The following is a 17,460-nucleotide window of genomic DNA, read 5'->3' on the forward strand; positions in this document are numbered from 1 at the left end:
CATACCACTAGATCACTAGATCATGCCACCAAAGTATCATCAGTCCTCATCCTCCTCAACCTTTCAGCAGCCTTTGAGACTGTCAATTACAAGACTCTCCTGTCCATCCTCATGAATCTTGGAATTTGTGGCCATATCTCCTGATACGGTCATATCAGGTGGCATGGATTGGATCCACATCTGCTCCATGAGAACTCTCCACTGGTGTTTGACAAGGCTCAGTCCTGGGTCCCCTTCTGTTCTCCCTTTCAGCTGAGTCATATCCTTTATACCCGCTCTCTCAGTGGGGTCATACCCTTTATACCTGCTCTCTCAGTGGGGTCATACCCTTTATACCTGCTCTCTCAGCTGAGTCATACCCTTTATACCCGCTCTCTCAGTGGGGTCATACTCTTTATACCCGCTCTCTCAGTGGGGTCATACCCTTTATACTCGCTCTCTCAGTGGGGTCATATCCTTTATACCCGCTCTCTCAGCTGAGTCATATCCTTTATACCCGCTCTCTCAGTGGGGTCATATCCTTTATACTCGCTCTCTCAGTGGGGTCATACCCTTTATACCCGCTCTCTCAGTGGGGTCATATCCTTTATACCCGCTCTCTCAGTGGGGTCATACCCTTTATACCCGCTCTCTCAGTGGGGTCATACTCTTTATACCCGCTCTCTCAGTGGGGTCATACCCTTTATACCCGCTCTCTCAGTGGGGTCATACCCTTTATACCCGCTCTCTCAGTGGGGTCATATCCTTTATACCCGCTCTCTCAGTGGGGTCATACCCTTTATACCCGCTCTCTCAGTGGGGTCATACTCTTTATACCCGCTCTCTCAGTGGGGTCATACCCTTTATACCTGCTCTCTCAGTGGAGTCATACTCTTTATACCTGCTCTCTCAGTGGAGTCATACCCTTTATACCTGCTCTCTCAGTGGGGTCATACTCTTTATACCCGCTCTCTCACTGGGGTCATACCCTTTATACCCGCTCTCTCAGTGGGGTCATACCCTTTATACTCGCTCTCTCAGTGGGGTCATACCCTTTATACCCGCTCTCTCAGTGGGGTCATACTCTTTATACCCGCTCTCTCAGTGGGGTCATATCCTTTATACCCACTCTCTCAGTGGAGTCATATCCTTTATACCCGCTCTCTCAGTGGGGTCATATCCTTTATACCCGCTCTCTCAGTGGGGTCATACCCTTTATACCCGCTCTCTCAGTGGGGTCATATCCTTTATACCCGCTCTCTCAGTGGGGTCATACCCTTTATACTCGCTCTCTCAGTGGGGTCATACCCTTTATACCCGCTCTCTCAGTGGGGTCATACCCTTTATACCCGCTCTCTCAGTGGGGTCATATCCTTTATACCCACTCTCTCAGTGGAGTCATATCCTTTATACCCGCTCTCTCAGTGGGGTCATACCCTTTATACCCGCTCTCTCAGTGGGGTCATACACTTTATACTCGCTCTCTCAGTGGGGTCATACCCTTTATACCCGCTCTCTCAGTGGGGTCATACACTTTATACTCGCTCTCTCAGTGGGGTCATACCCTTTATACCCGCTCTCTCAGTGGGGTCATACCCTTTATACCCGCTCTCTCAGTGGAGTCATATCCTTTATACCCGCTCTCTCAGTGGGGTCATATCCTTTATACCCGCTCTCTCAGTGGGGTCATACCCTTTATACTCGCTCTCTCAGTGGGGTCATACCCTTTATACCCGCTCTCTCAGTGGGGTCATACCCTTTATACCCGCTCTCTCAGTGGGGTCATATCCTTTATACCCACTCTCTCAGTGGAGTCATATCCTTTATACCCGCTCTCTCAGTGGGGTCATATCCTTTATACCCGCTCTCTCAGTGGGGTCATATCCTTTATACCCACTCTCTCAGTGGAGTCATATCCTTTATACCCGCTCTCTCAGTGGGGTCATATCCTTTATACCCGCTCTCTCAGTGGGGTCATACACTTTATACCCGCTCTCTCAGTGGGGTCATACCCTTTATACCCGCTCTCTCAGTGGGGTCATACCCTTTATACCCGCTCTCTCAGTGGGGTCATATCCTTTATACCCGCTCTCTCAGTGGGGTCATACCCTTTATACCCGCTCTCTCAGTGGGGTCATACCCTTTATACCCGCTCTCTCAGTGGGGTCATACCCTTTATACCCGCTCTCTCAGTGGGGTCATATCCTTTATACCCGCTCTCTCAGTGGGGTCATACTCTTTATACCCGCTCTCTCAGTGGGGTCATACCCTTTATACCCGCTCTCTCAGTGGGGTCATACCCTTTATACCCGCTCTCTCAGCTGAGTCATATCCTTTATACCCGCTCTCTCAGTGGGGTCATACACTTTATACTCGCTCTCTCAGTGGGGTCATACCCTTTATACCCGCTCTCTCAGTGGGGTCATACCCTTTATACCCGCTCTCTCAGTGGAGTCATATCCTTTATACCCGCTCTCTCAGTGGGGTCATATCCTTTATACCCGCTCTCTCAGTGGGGTCATACCCTTTATACTCGCTCTCTCAGTGGGGTCATACCCTTTATACCCGCTCTCTCAGTGGGGTCATACCCTTTATACCCGCTCTCTCAGTGGGGTCATATCCTTTATACCCACTCTCTCAGTGGAGTCATATCCTTTATACCCGCTCTCTCAGTGGGGTCATATCCTTTATACCCGCTCTCTCAGTGGGGTCATACTCTTTATACCCGCTCTCTCAGTGGGGTCATACCCTTTATACCCGCTCTCTCAGTGGGGTCATACCCTTTATACCCGCTCTCTCAGTGGGGTCATACTCTTTATACACACTCTCTCAGTGGGGTCATACCCTTTATACCCGCTCTCTCAGTGGGGTCATACCCTTTATACCCACTCTCTCAGTGGGGTCATACCCTTTATACCCGCTCTCTCAGTGGGGTCATACCCTTTATACCCACTCTCTCAGTGGGGTCATACCCTTTATACCCGCTCTCTCAGTGGGGTCATACTCTTTATACCCGCTCTCTCAGTGGGGTCATACCCTTTATACCCGCTCTCTCAGTGGGGTCATACTCTTTATACACACTCTCTCAGTGGGGTCATACCCTTTATACCCGCTCTCTCAGTGGGGTCATACCCTTTATACCCACTCTCTCAGTGGGGTCATACCCTTTATACCCGCTCTCTCAGTGGGGTCATACCCTTTATACCCACTCTCTCAGTGGGGTCATACCCTTTATACCCGCTCTCTCAGTGGGGTCATACTCTTTATACCCGCTCTCTCAGTGGGGTCATACCCTTTATACCCGCTCTCTCAGTGGGGTCATATCCTTTATACCCGCTCTCTCAGTGGGGTCATACCCTTTATACCCGCTCTCTCAGTGGGGTCATACCCTTTATACCCGCTCTCTCAGTGGGGTCATACCCTTTATACCCGCTCTCTCAGTGGGGTCATACCCTTTATACCCGCTCTCTCAGTGGGGTCATACTCTTTATACACACTCTCTCAGTGGGGTCATACCCTTTATACCCGCTCTCTCAGTGGGGTCATACCCTTTATACCCACTCTCTCAGTGGGGTCATACCCTTTATACCCGCTCTCTCAGTGGGGTCATACTCTTTATACACACTCTCTCATCCTAACACAGATTTTCATACCAATTATATGCTGATGACACTCAGCACATCCTCATCTGCTGTCCTCCCTCAAACACTCATGTTGTTGCTCTGGCAGACATCTTGACATGAATGGCAGCTCATCAGCTGAAACTAAATCCCAGCAAGACTAAGCTATTCATGTATATGTCTGGAGATGCATCCCCACCTCAGAATCTTATGATTTCCCTCGACAATATTCAAATTCAGCCAACTGTCCTTGCCTCGCACTGCTAACTGTCATGACTGTCAGACTCAGTCATGCCAGGTTCTCTTTTACAACATCAGGAGGCTCCAGCCATTTTGATCCATGGAACTCAGGTACTTGTTCAGTCCCTTGTCATCTCAAGTCTGGACTACTGCAACTTGCTCCTCTGTGTGCCATCTGACCCTCACAACTGATCTAGAATGCAGTTGCCAGAATTGTTTTGAACCTCCGCAAGTTTTCCCATACCACCCCACTGTTGTGTTCCCTCCACTGGCTTCCTGTATCTGTCTGCATCAGATTTAAAACACTGATGCTCGCCTACAAAGCAAAATTGGACCACTGCCTACCTACCTTAAAGCAGTTATTACAACCATATTCCCTTCAAGCCTCTAGCATGGCTCAACTGGACCCACCATCCCTCAAGGAAGACAGACATCAAGACTTCAAGAACTTCCCCTTCATTCTTCAAATGAAGACTAAAGACATACTTATATTTATATTTTTTAACATCTTGTTGTGTGATTTCTTTCACGTTATACTAATCTCCTTCAACAAGGTTTTAGCTCACTGGCATTCTCAGTCTCTGACCTAGTGAACCAGCATGAGGATATATTTTTATCTACAAAGCAGTTACACAAGTTGCTTATGCAATCACATTTTTTTGTTTTTCACATTTTTACTTGTAAATAATTTTGCATACTATAGCCCCCACCCCCTCCACATACAGCAATTTATTTTTTTACATTCATTACATACAATCCCAATTTATTCAATTTCATCTCCACTGTAACACTCAAAACTCTTTTTGCTCTGTCCCAGAGTTAAACCAGCTCCACTCCTCTAAGTTGAAAACAGTGTGCTCAGGAGGAAAAAATTAAACAACAAAATAACAGACTTTCAGATTTTGCAGAGAAAATAATCTTTTATTCAAACAAAAAATGCATTTTTGCTTGTGATCAGACATAATTAGTACATATATGTAGTGATTTATGATCATGTTATATATTTGAAAATAAGTAAATATTCTGAAATACATTATAAGAATCAAAACAAGTAAAGTTTACACAATAACTTTTATTATTCATACATCATACGGCCAAAAGTATGTGGACACCGGGGACCCTGGAGGTTATCCAGTGTTCACAGAATAGGGTTCACCATAAACATGTTAAAGCACAACATGATAAAGAGAGCAAATGCAAGACAACCAGTGCAGTGCAAAACGTGACTATATATATACTAGTGCTAATTCAAAAACGTGAAACAGGTGAAACCATACACGTGATCTGGTGCAGTGGCTGATGGGAATTGTAGTCTCCAGTCCTTTCCAGCCTATAACTATTTTATAACTATTTCAGAACTATTTGAAGATTCTGAACTCGTCTCTGAAACAGTGCGTTCTGTGAAGACAAAAGCAGATATTAAATGAATTTGGTGTTGTTTTTGATATTATGATTAGTTTAAGCATTACAGATGGTTTTGTGTGTAGTCTTTGTGTTACCTAAATGTATAGACTGTGAAGTTTGTTCTGCAGGACATTCTGGACAGAAAGATAAATATAAAAACATACAGCATAAACAAAAACTCAAGGAAATTCCTATGAAAGAGAATTCCTGTGAATACTTCAAAAATGTTTATGTGCAAAATTATTCAACTCCCTATGGTTGAATTGAATTGAATTCAATTTTAAATTCTCAGTTTATTCTCTCTGTACTGACCTTTGGCTCTCAGCATGTAATAAAGAAATCCAGCGACGGCCAAAACGATTCCCAGCACCAGGAGAAAAATGCCGATAATCAGCTTATTCCTCTCAGCTACAGGAAGCGGAGGATCTGTCAAAGCAACAAAACACACAAAAGACAGATCACTGTGTTCCAAATCCTTCTAAATTGTCTCAATCTCATGTTACACACCACTCACTTTATTTATTATTTATTCAAATGCTCGTGACTCCACATATTTCATGCAAACTGTTAGTAAAGAATACAGAACAGAAGGCAGGTTCTCACCCCAGGTGTGTATGTGTGGTCGTGTTAAGCTCTCGTGCTCCACCATGCAGGAGATGTTCTCTCCAGGTCTCGGTACGTACTCTAGATAAGTGTGGATCTGATAGTACCAGTCTCCATCTGAAAGCTCATCTGTGGAGGAAACGCCCTCGCTCACGATCTTGCCATCTCTCAGCCATGACACTTTGATTCCACTTGGGAAATAATCGTACGCAGTGCACATCAACACGGCCTGTTTGACATCAGACTCAGATCTCAGTGACCTCACTGTGACCTCGGGTTTCACTGAGAAACAAAACGAACAACATAAATACAATTAACTCCATAATGTAGGTGATCTGTAACTGTATGTAAACAAAACCTCTTAATAGGATAAGAGTTTCTGTATTATATAACTCTCAAAATGTCTCTACCTGTCTTCAGGAACTTGGTGAAGTATTTATCTTTGTAATTTATGCAGATTTGTCCAACAAAGAAAGAGAGACTGTTACTGGGGTCTTTATTCAACGACTCTGCCTCCATCACTCCGCTATCTGTGTATCCTGTGTATTTATCTATCGTGCTGTTGTACCTCAGATGTTCAATCTTGTTAAAGTACCAGGAGTGAATGAATTCAACGGTGTTCAGATCCTGAGAGAAACGGCACTGGTAGTACCGCTGTCCGTAGTACCCATTTACTGTAAAAACAACAGATTAAAACAATAAAATCAGAGCAACTATGAACACAGAACACAGAGAGTAGACCATGTGCATACTGTACAGAACATAAAAAAAAGAAGGAAAGAAAAATGCTTCTTTTCAGATGTTTTATCATTTAAATTTTTATCAGTGTTTCAGCATCTTTCAGTGGAATTGAAATGCAATGTTAAATGTGAATTTCCCAGAATAAAACAGTAGCACTTTCCTAGAGGTTCAGGAAAAAACCTGTAATTTTCACAAGTGAATATAACAGGAAATATTAAAATGTCACCATGTGAACGTTTTTCCTAGGTCATGCTACAATTACAATCTGTTCTGTTCATATTTTATTTTACACACAATTTTTTACACTATTTTTCACCACAGACAATGATCATGTTTGTCATTTCTTCTTCATTTTTGCTGAGTAAAATTCTGAGTCTGATCTCTGTGCACTACTGAGAAGACACTGTACTACACTATAGAAATAAATTAACACAGCATTCATTTATTCTCACCACTTACCTTCTTTAAATGTAAATAAAACCTGCAGCATGCAGAGAAGAGAAGCGGCACACAGCCACATTGTGTCTCGTTAAACACACACACACACACACACACACACACACACACCTGGATGACGAGAGACAACAATGGGACTTAAAAAACTCCAAGCAACAAATCACGTACTTTATTTTGCTCCAGTCACATGTTGCCAAGTGGAACTTGGAATGAAAACCTGCGCACACACCAGCCCTGGGCTTTACGGCTGCCTTAAGGCTTCTCAATTATGTTTTGAGAGTACTTCAGAATTTTTGTTACTTTTTAAGAAATATTACATACAATAATACAATTGATCCATTATTACAACCATCATTTTCCATTATTAAATCTGGAACTGACTCTATTATTAAAAAATGGAAAGAAATTCTCACAATGACAAAGACAAATGTCAGTGAGTGGGTAAAGAGAGGATTAGTCAGAGAAACAAAAATAAAAGAGGACAAGAGGAAAGAGCTGAGGTAGGAGAAGCTGCTCACAGGACAACCACAGCCTGGACCCTCCTCACAGCTGGCCAGCCGCATGAAATGTTTTCCTAAAAAAGATTCTCTGTCCTGATGAGACCAAAACTGTACTTTGGACCTTGTTTTGACTGCTCCTTGGTCTTTATCATGCTGTTTGTTTAGTTCTTTAGTTGTTGAGTTCATCCAGGAACAGGTGTATTTACAATGAGACTCCATTCAGCTAATTATGTGATTTTGGATGCCAGATGAACCAGTACTAATGTAGGGGTTTCACAGAAACAGGGTGAAATACTTCAATCACAATCACAACTTTTATGAATTTTGTACTATAAAACTATATTTAACCCCATATTGTGTAGATTCATGACATAAAAAGTGTATTTCGGGTCAGCACAATAAAATGAGGAAAAGGGGATGAGTACTTATGCAGTAGTTCTTAGGTACTTATTAGCTGTATCTATCACTATTGCAAAAATCTGGTTAATCTCGTCCTAAACCAAAGAGAGCCTTCTTCCTCATTTCATTTACAATACTTTCATTACAATGAGAGATCGATAACTTCCTTGAAGAAACTCTACAGTCAGATAGACACCGAGACTCGAATAACTTCCTGCTCTGTTAGAAAACAGTTTTAAAACATAAACAGGCGATGATTTGATCAATTATCGCTGTGCAGTATAAGTTACCACGCTGATGTAAAAGCATACAGCTATAACTATTATGTATTTGCTAAGAGAAATAGCTAAGATTAACTTAAAATTATCTGTTAAAATGGACGATCAGAGCGTCCGGTTCACAGGATCAGATTAACAGTTCTCAGATGCTGTGTAATATTAGCTTTCATCACGCCAAACCTCAAAGCACAAGCAGCTGAACTGGCATCAGGTTTCATTGTGTTTCAGATGAAGTGATGAAGATAAACACAGTGAAACCTGATGCGAGTTCACAGAGCTCCCACTGTGCATTTTCACAAAACAGGGGAAGTTTATGTGTTTATTAGGACATTTTTTAAATTCTGCTTGCTTGGGGCAGAGTGCATAATCTCAGGTTTACTTCCACATAGAAAAATCCCTTCAGAACTGTACCAACACTCAAGCAGCTAAGAACAGCACTCTTTAAATGCATGTCATTGTGGAGGAGTACATTTACATTTACATTTACATTTATGGCATTTGGCAGACGCCCTTATCCAGAGCGACTTACAATAGTGCTTTGAAGTACCTGCTAACAAGGAGCCGTTCTCCTATAGGAAGATTTTTAGCCATGCAGGCAGGCATGAGATGTGCATTTTTCATGATGCTCTCAGTACAGAGCTCCAGTCTTGTGAAAGTCTGGTTTTATCCTGTATATTACGCTGGTCCTGCTGATGCCGGAAAGAGCAATCAGGGTAAAGCGAGCCTCAGACCAACGCAACAGACCGTTAAGTTGGGGTGCTGAATGCTCTCTCCAGCATCAAACCCACAATGTCCACTCTTCCCCTCTCCATAGGCACCCCAATGGGAACTAATGCACGTCCTTCAGAACTGCCCCAGTAGAAACCCTGGCAGAGGCAGCAGAGAGTTTTCATGACCCTAAAAAGCTCAGACCCTACAGCTCCATGTAAAGCCTTTAAAGATGTGTCCTTCCAGGCATTAGGGTTCACCACTTGTCACCTCTGGTCAGCTGTTACTTCCACAACAGCAGCAGCAATGCTTCATTGGAGAGCATGAAACTTTGCCTGCATCCTTTAGCAGCTGTGGACAGCACCAACACCTCCTCCCAGTTGTGTCTCTACTCACCAAACCACTGGGTGTAGATCCACGTCAGCCTCCTGTTGCTGGCTCCAGTCCTGAAGCTCACAACAGACAGCAACACCCATCAGGCTCACAACGACATCGTCCAGCTCCTGTGCCTGCACTTCCATCTTCATCTCCACACAGGAGGGCCAGGAGAGGGTGCGTGGTACAGTCATGGTACACTCGAGACCAGTCAAGGCTTGCCAATAGCACAGCAGCCTGCGCTACACTGCAAAGGAGAACTGCACCTGTCAGAGTTTAGTGAAATACGGCATAGTTTACATTTTCTAGAGGAAATTTTATATATGTCAGTGTGAGGAATTATGTACATACTTCATTTATTGAATTTATTAAATTCATCTAAGCAATTGTACCATTCTAGCTGTTCAGAGTTTAATACAGAGCGAATAGAATAAGTGTAGAATCCATCATCATAATGAACAAGTATTTCTTAAATGTTGTGATTCTATCTGTTACATTAATATGAGTATTTGAACCATGTTTATGTATGTGCATCTAATGGCTTTAACTCACACTGCTATCTGCAAAGTGATGCATATTATTCATCTGAATATGATGTCATAAGTGTGTAAATGTTGTGTTTCTTCATTGTAGATTTATCTGATATAATACACACAGCTTTCAGTGTATCTATTTACCATAATTTGTTTTACCAACATGTCATTATTGGTGTATTAATATATGAGAAATTTCTATTCTATAAACCAAAGGGCAACTTGACATGAGAAGTTCATTATTACCAAGTGGCCTTCATTCCTAGGACTTAGAGCAGAGCGTGCACATCACTATCAGAAGATGAGGAGAACAAACACATTCCATCGCCTACGCAGGCTCCAGGAAGTCAGTCTAATAAATTTAGTTTTTACGCAGTTATGCAGAACACTGTTTAAGATGAGGAGAAGTAAAAACTTTATAGATTAACAGGCAGAAGTCACAGTACACGTGTAGGAGGTATGTGTGTAAAATGTTGATAAGGACGTCAGCCTGACCTGGTGCGTTCTCAGCAGCCTTGCATGCTATAGATAACATAAACTAAATGTGTAAATGGATGATTTAAAGGGATGGGGAGACAACTAGTGGCGGTAAAGAGAATTAACGTGAGTAAGACCAATTAGAATTAGCCAATTAGAGGAGGCGAATATGTCCCGCCCTTGGGGTTAATAAGATCATGCACGATGGTCAACTCTTCAGTGTTCGCTCTCGAGACCGACCTCCTTTATTGCCTGGGTTTATCTTTGTAATAAAGTTCTTGATTATTCTAAGATGTTTTGGTTTAACTGCTTATCCTCAAACCTACATGGGAGCTGGGAAAGATTCCCCACGACAGGTGTCAGTGACCCTGCTGAAATACGCCACCACCCTCTCTCCATTACGGTCCAACTGAGACAGCACTCCACCCACTCACATGTTGCTCACATCCGTGTTTAGGAGAATGGCATGGAGGAATCAACAGCACAGGGACCTCCACAAGGGCCTTCTGCGGTGCCCTGAAGGCTGTTGGACATTCTTCTGTCCACTCAAAGTCTCTGTCCTTCTGCAGCGGGTGGATAAGAGGTGCAGTAACACAGCAGAAGCCCTTCACAAATCTCTTATAATAAGAGGCCAGGCCCAAAAAGCTTTTACAGGCTGTCACAAGCGAGCTCTCTCTGCACAGCCAGAGGCGTGCTGCTGCATGATCTGCGAGAAAATATACTTCATCCCTCACTTTACATGTCTGTGATGAGAAGGAACGCAGTAAAGTTGACTTTGACTTGTGACTTTGTGAATAAGGCTCTCGATGTCGTTCACTCGCTGGCACAGTGGCTCCCCAAGTCATCTGCATCTGAGGTTAAATTCTCTGCAGAGGAGGTCTGATGTAGTGTAGGTGCTTCTCTGCAGTTCCTGCTACAGCTCCGTGATCCTTTCACTAGTGTTCAGGAGCAGCAGACAGGATAGTGCATCGTACGTGAGACACGTGACCGACTGCACGCTCTAGTTTATTCTGACCGTTGTTGAGAAATCTCGAGCAGTGTAAATAGAGCATGAAAGGCTTTCCAACTCGCCTTACCTGAATACTTCAGCATTTTCACTGTAACTGGAGCTAAGGTGACACGTTTACATTAGTGTCCAGTGGAGTTAGTGACTTCATCTCCCTGTGTGTGAGACTGGCACGTTCCTTCATGCCCAAACCTACATTCATACATAATTTCCCTGCTTTCTTCTTCCTTGAGCTCCTTCCTGTGACTGGTAGCTTGCCGGGGATTGATGAGGAGCACAAATCCCTGCAGGCTGCTACAGTCTGGACCAGATTCCTGTTTCCCTTCATCAGCCCACGTGTTTAAAAGGTTCACATGTTAGTTGAGAGGGTTTGTAAGTCATTTCTGATTTCAATTTTGAGAATTCTTTCTATTTACTGATTCCATAATTATTTACACATCCGACTGCCTCTGAGTACATGACACTTTCATTCCTCACAGTCAGAGAATTAATAATAATAATAATAATAATAATAATAATAATAATAATGCATTTACAGTGTAATTCAGTAATCATTACTAAAAGTACGAAATTTTATTTTCTTTAGTGCAGAAATATACATCAGGCATGTTTTTAAACAAATTTAAAAATGTTAGAAAATAAAATGAAATAAAATGTGAATAAAATAAAAATAAAAATCACATGGTGAGATTCTGGTACCTGATTGGTGAGATACAGAAATCGTCCACTAGAGGACAATCTCATTCATCTCATGATTCATGTACATGTTGGTTTATTAAGGAATGATTTAAGGTGAAGTTATCAGTCTATTTTCTTTCTAAAAATTATAATATTTTATTATTTATCCATTAAAATGTGAATGCTATCCCTTATTAATATTACATGTTAATGTCTCCTGATGGAAAAAAGGATAAAATCTCTGAAAATATCAACTGCACTTTAAAAAAAAAGAATTATTTCTCATTTATAGGAAACAAAAACACCTCCACAATGCCTTGTATCTGAGAAATGACAGAATTAAATACTATTTATGATTTAATGTGATATTTTCATTTGAAGTCCATAATGTTTAACTCAATAAACATTAAACACCAAAAACTCAATATAACTGATGGGATCAGTGTGATATAAAGACAAAAAATGATAAATATAATATAAAATGTATATTATATTTATCATTTTTGTCTGTATAACTAATTAAACATGCAATTTCACTGAATTATTTGATTGCTTTTTTCCTTACTTAGAAAATAACTCGTTTAAAATAACAGTAAATAGTGAAGGGCAGAAATCAAAAATGTTTATTTATATCATCGGTAATAATTTATATAATAATTTGATTTCCAAATGTCTTATTTTTAAATTTAATTTAATTTTAAAACACAGAATCTTAGCCAATATACAGTACTTAACAAAAACCAGCAATAAAAACAGGGATTTGACAGAAAAGCAGCAGTTTTATTAAATATGAGAGTTGTGTACTGTAAATGAGAAAATAATGAGGAATAATAGAAGAAAATTAAAGCTCTAATGTCGTGATAAAGATATTTTCTGAGGAGGAGGAAGAGAACAACACCTGAAGGACGAGGTGGAGAAGAGCTGGTGCTCAGTGTTAAAGAGTTAAAGAGACTAAAGGGAAACTAGAGCAAAGCATTTAAAGCAGCCATTTCCTCCTCAACATTCCAACATCAGACACATGACTGCGTACATATTTACTGCACCTGCTGGGAATTTCCCTCCACTGTGGTGATTTTGTGATGAAGGTGTTGATTAATTTTCTATAACAGCAGCTCCGACAGTAGCGCAGGTTTATATTAATGCATTATCGTTTCTATAGCAACAGCTCATTCACAGGGACGTGTACAGCGAACGCTCCACATACACAGATAAAAACAACGTGTGTATTCAGTGATGTGGTGAAGTTTTCTGTAAGGACACGTTTATGTAACATGTATGGAAGGAGTCTCCAGTGTCAGCGCTTTGTGACAGTCAGAGGTAAAGCTGGAACTGTAAGTTTTCCGACGTCTTCAGGACAGAGGAGTTTACGCTTCTTTGCAGTTTCTCACTAACATGCGGAACAAGCATGTCTTATTTTTATAGAAAAATAATTCACAACAATTTAACTGTGCTTTACCACATGACCTCAGTGTATTACAATACTGTAACAGCAACACACACACACACACACACTTTATTTACCCAACAGTTTATTACTCAAATAAATTATTTGAATTATTTTTTAATAATTAATTTTAATTACTCAAAGTCCAGTTGCCTGTGTTTATACAAATCGCAGTGTAATCTTACTGTAACATGATGCTTTAATCACAAAGAACATTCCGGTGGCTAATCCCAGTATTCCTACAACAATTCCCACTGCAAACACCACCGTCGGAGTTACACTCGGAATTTCCACTGGTTCCTCTGTGGAACACACACATACACACACACACACACACACACACACACACACACACACACACACAGAATCAGTGTTATAAAGTAAAATAAGATGAAATAGATCCAGTGAAGAGGTTTCTCACCCCATGTTCTAGTCTGAGGCGAGTCCAGAGCTTGATGCTCCACCGTGCAGCTGTATTCATCTCCTTCATTTGGAGAACTCGTCAGTGTGGAGAATAAATTGAATGTTCCGTCGCTGTTTAGTGAAAACTGGCTGATGTAAACTCCCTCTGTCACTGACACACCGTTCCTCGTCCAGTTCACTCTGATGTGTGGAGGATAGAAATTCGTTACGAAGCAGATGAAGTTATTTTCTTCTCCAGGAACCACGTCGCGTTTTGGGTAGACGCTGATCTCTGGAGGATCTGAATGAAAAAAAACATTTTTTAGGTTGTTTTCACACTTGGTCTGTTTCAGCGCTCAGAGTGGTCTCTGATTGATGACTCGGCATTTTTTTGTGCACAAGTGAACACAACGAATGAACTCATTCTTCCCTAAAGTGACCCGCAAGTGAGCTTTACTCAGACCACCTCCAGAGGTCATTCAAAATGGCTGCTTTCCATCCCACTGGTGTTCTGAGCACGCTTCGCTTCTGGTTCATTTTGTGAAAACAAAGTGATCTCAGTCCACTTCACATTTTGCTTTACAGATAAAGAATTTGCAGGTTGCTGTACGTACATAGCTCCAGCTTTATGTCACAGCACAGAAAATAAGTAAAAATAAACTGAAGTGGCTTTCCGTGGGGTCACACAGCAACGTCAGCAGTGTTGGGTAGCAACATGACAGATAATAAACGGCTAATCGAAGCACTGTGGCACCAGCGACTGATCTATAACGAGTGAACAGTTAGGCATAATAATAATAATAATAGTAATAATAGTAATAATAATAATAATAATAGTAATAATAATAATAATAATAATAATAATAGTAATAATAATAATAATAATGTTTCAGTGACAGCACAATAGTAACTATATGTAAGTATTGTAATATATGTGGTGTATGCATGTGTTTTATCTACGCCACAAACATGAGCTAAACCTACTGTAGTAGCTTTATGACATGAGCTGGGTTCGATGGCTCAGCTTCAGAAATCTTTGTTGCTTCTTTTCCCCCGGATGATTCTGGTATTTCACTTCAGTTCTGTTCTTCTCTGTCTATTTTTCATCCAAACCAAATGATAGTGTTACGTAAAGCAGCCATTTTAAACGGCACTGTTCAGAACTCAGTGTTTCCCAGCTCTTACACTATGATGGAGTTATGAGAAGTGGTCTATAAGTGGTCTGAGAGCTACTGAATGCTAAAATGGTGAACCTTTGACTCCACTTGTATTGTGAACACCAAAAGCCCTGAGGTCATTTACAGCTAGTTCAGTTTCAGGTCCATCTTAACTAGACTGAGGATGGGTCAAGACATCCTTACACACAACATATACGAGAACAGATACAAGGAGAAGTGTCCCTAATAAAGTGTCAACTATATTTATAAAAGCTTGAACAAGAGGCTTTTTGGAATGTAAGGAACTAATTTGAAACCTTAAATATACAATTTAATAGCTAGATTTATTATCTAAGAAATTACAATATTTATTTTCTTTATGTTTGCATCAAGAAGCCTCTGAACTGAACAGCTGCATTTTGAACTACAAACCAGAAATAACATGGAAGAACTGGAAAATCGAGCTGATTCGTGTTTGCTCACGGATACAGAAAAGAAAAAGAAAATCTGTTGTGTTCATGGAGCCGACTCTCCTCTCACAACATTACAGCAAACTGCTTTAGAGGATCTGAATCAGGTCGATTACCTCTGGCCTCAGGTGGACTGCCCACCGCCGCTCGCACTTTTTTGATGTCCTGAAGGCATCCGTCTCTGTTAGTCACTGCAAAATTAAACAAATCGGGAAAATCAACTGGGTCCGCAAACGGAGGCAGTCTGCTGATTTGCTGCTTGCTCTTGAAATCTTCATACAGTAATTCGTTCTGATCCAGATTGAGGAAGTATTCAGATTCATCCACAGAGTCACTGCAGCCACCCAGTTCAGTGAAGATGTGCACAGCTGGAGAAAAAAAGAAAAAAACAAACCTGGTTACTGCTAAAGACTTTAGGACGGGTCTGTTTTCACACCCCAAAGGCCATCTATTCTATTCTATTCTATTCTATTCTATTCTATTCTATTCTATTCTATTCTATTCTATTCTTTACCTACTTACAGGAAGCATTTGCTGGCAGAATCGCTGAAAGCAGGAGAATCACACAGAGCTTCATCGTGTTACACGCCACTTAACAATAATGTGTTAAACCTGTCAGAGTCTCAACCTCACACACACACACACACACACACACTGAGGAATACTAAACATACTTCCTTATACACTAACCAATCATTCTCTGTTTCCTGTGTCCACGTGAGTGTGAGTTCCAGTGAAAATGAATCCTCATCACTTTTCTTTGTGCTAATTGTCATTACAGGGTTAATTCAATGGATGGATTGATGCACTTCTACATATGAATGTATTACTGTATAAATTAAACTATGAGAATGATTTTCTTTTTGTTAGTTCTTATTGATGCAAAATGCAAAATTCCACATGGTCCTTATTAAAGCTAAAGAAAGTTTTGAGCCTTAAAGCTTCGTATTATTGTACCCAGTTCATAGCTCAACAATATGAGATATTAAAAATAATATTAGACAATTGTTATATATATCACCAAAATCACTGCGTGTTAACTAATGATGAGTTAAGGCCTGTACTAATCATGATCTAATGAAGAGCTAACTTTAACTATGACGTGAGTCTTATGAATTCAAGTACATGCTAGTACATGATTGATAGTTAATGTATTAATTAACACATAGGGCTAAATCAAACACTGATCCTCCTTATCTAACGTAGAAAGACGCACTAATAATAAACACCAATAATTTCATCTCAACACGTTTTGCGTCTTTCTCCATCCATTTCTCTTTAAATCCCGCTGTAGCACTGGTACGTGCTCTGAGTGGCTCGGACCTGAGGCACTGATCCTTTACCCACGAGGATGAAATGAATACAGTAACATTTATTCATTTAACACACGCTGTTATCTATGAACATTTAAAACTAGCGCTCTATAAGATTATTTTCCAGTGTTTTAGTCTGAGAATGATGGAGGATGAGGCAAAACGGTTTGAGATGAAAGTACTGGTGTTTATTATTAGTGCGTCTTTCTACGTTAGATAAGGAGGATCAGTGTAAATTCTCAAAGTAATCCAGCAAATGGTATAAACAATTTGAAATTATGCACGTTTAATTCATAATCTTTGTTATATGTGTTATATGTTTGATTTAGTTTAGCCCTACATTTTAATTAATACATGAACTAATAAACATATACTAACATGTAATTAAAGTGGTCGTTATTCACGCATGAATTCATAAGACTCATGTCGTAGTTAAGGTTAGCTCTTCACTAGATCGTGATTAGTACATGCCTTAACTCATCATTAGTTCATATTTAAGTAAGTATTAATTCAGGTATTAGTGCATGATTATTCATGTGCGGTTTTTATAAAGTGTTACCCATGTTGGGTCAGAATAATTCTCTGAATATTCTCTGTACAAAATTCATGCAGTGTAATGTGGATTTAACTTTATGCAGGGAAACGTATGCAGTACACAGCGCAGTAATCATTTCCAG

At 40.7% G+C, this 17,460-nt stretch overlaps 2 protein-coding genes across 2 annotated transcripts; both read right to left on the reverse strand.

Annotated features, from left to right (window-relative positions):
- Positions 1-4,751: 4,751 nt before the first annotated feature.
- Positions 4,752-7,168, reverse strand: LOC113545991 (H-2 class II histocompatibility antigen, E-S beta chain). The gene is made up of 6 exons (XM_026945672.3): positions 7,047-7,168; positions 6,257-6,520; positions 5,847-6,128; positions 5,556-5,669; positions 5,339-5,377; positions 4,752-5,237 (listed from the first exon to the last, which is right to left on the reverse strand). The coding sequence occupies exons 1-6, from the start codon at positions 7,105-7,107 to the stop codon at positions 5,176-5,178; spliced, it is 822 nt and encodes a 273-aa protein (XP_026801473.3). The 5' UTR covers positions 7,108-7,168; the 3' UTR covers positions 4,752-5,175.
- Positions 7,169-12,596: 5,428 nt separating this feature from the next.
- Positions 12,597-16,104, reverse strand: LOC113545996 (H-2 class II histocompatibility antigen, A-U alpha chain-like). Its single transcript, XM_026945679.3, has 4 exons — positions 15,993-16,104; positions 15,587-15,838; positions 13,863-14,144; positions 12,597-13,743 (listed from the first exon to the last, which is right to left on the reverse strand). The coding sequence occupies exons 1-4, from the start codon at positions 16,045-16,047 to the stop codon at positions 13,601-13,603; spliced, it is 732 nt and encodes a 243-aa protein (XP_026801480.2). The 5' UTR covers positions 16,048-16,104; the 3' UTR covers positions 12,597-13,600.
- Between the last annotated feature and the right edge of the window lie 1,356 nt (positions 16,105-17,460).

Source organism: Pangasianodon hypophthalmus, chromosome 8 (genome assembly GCF_027358585.1).
Source record: "Pangasianodon hypophthalmus isolate fPanHyp1 chromosome 8, fPanHyp1.pri, whole genome shotgun sequence".
Lineage (NCBI taxonomy): Eukaryota > Metazoa > Chordata > Actinopteri > Siluriformes > Pangasiidae > Pangasianodon > Pangasianodon hypophthalmus.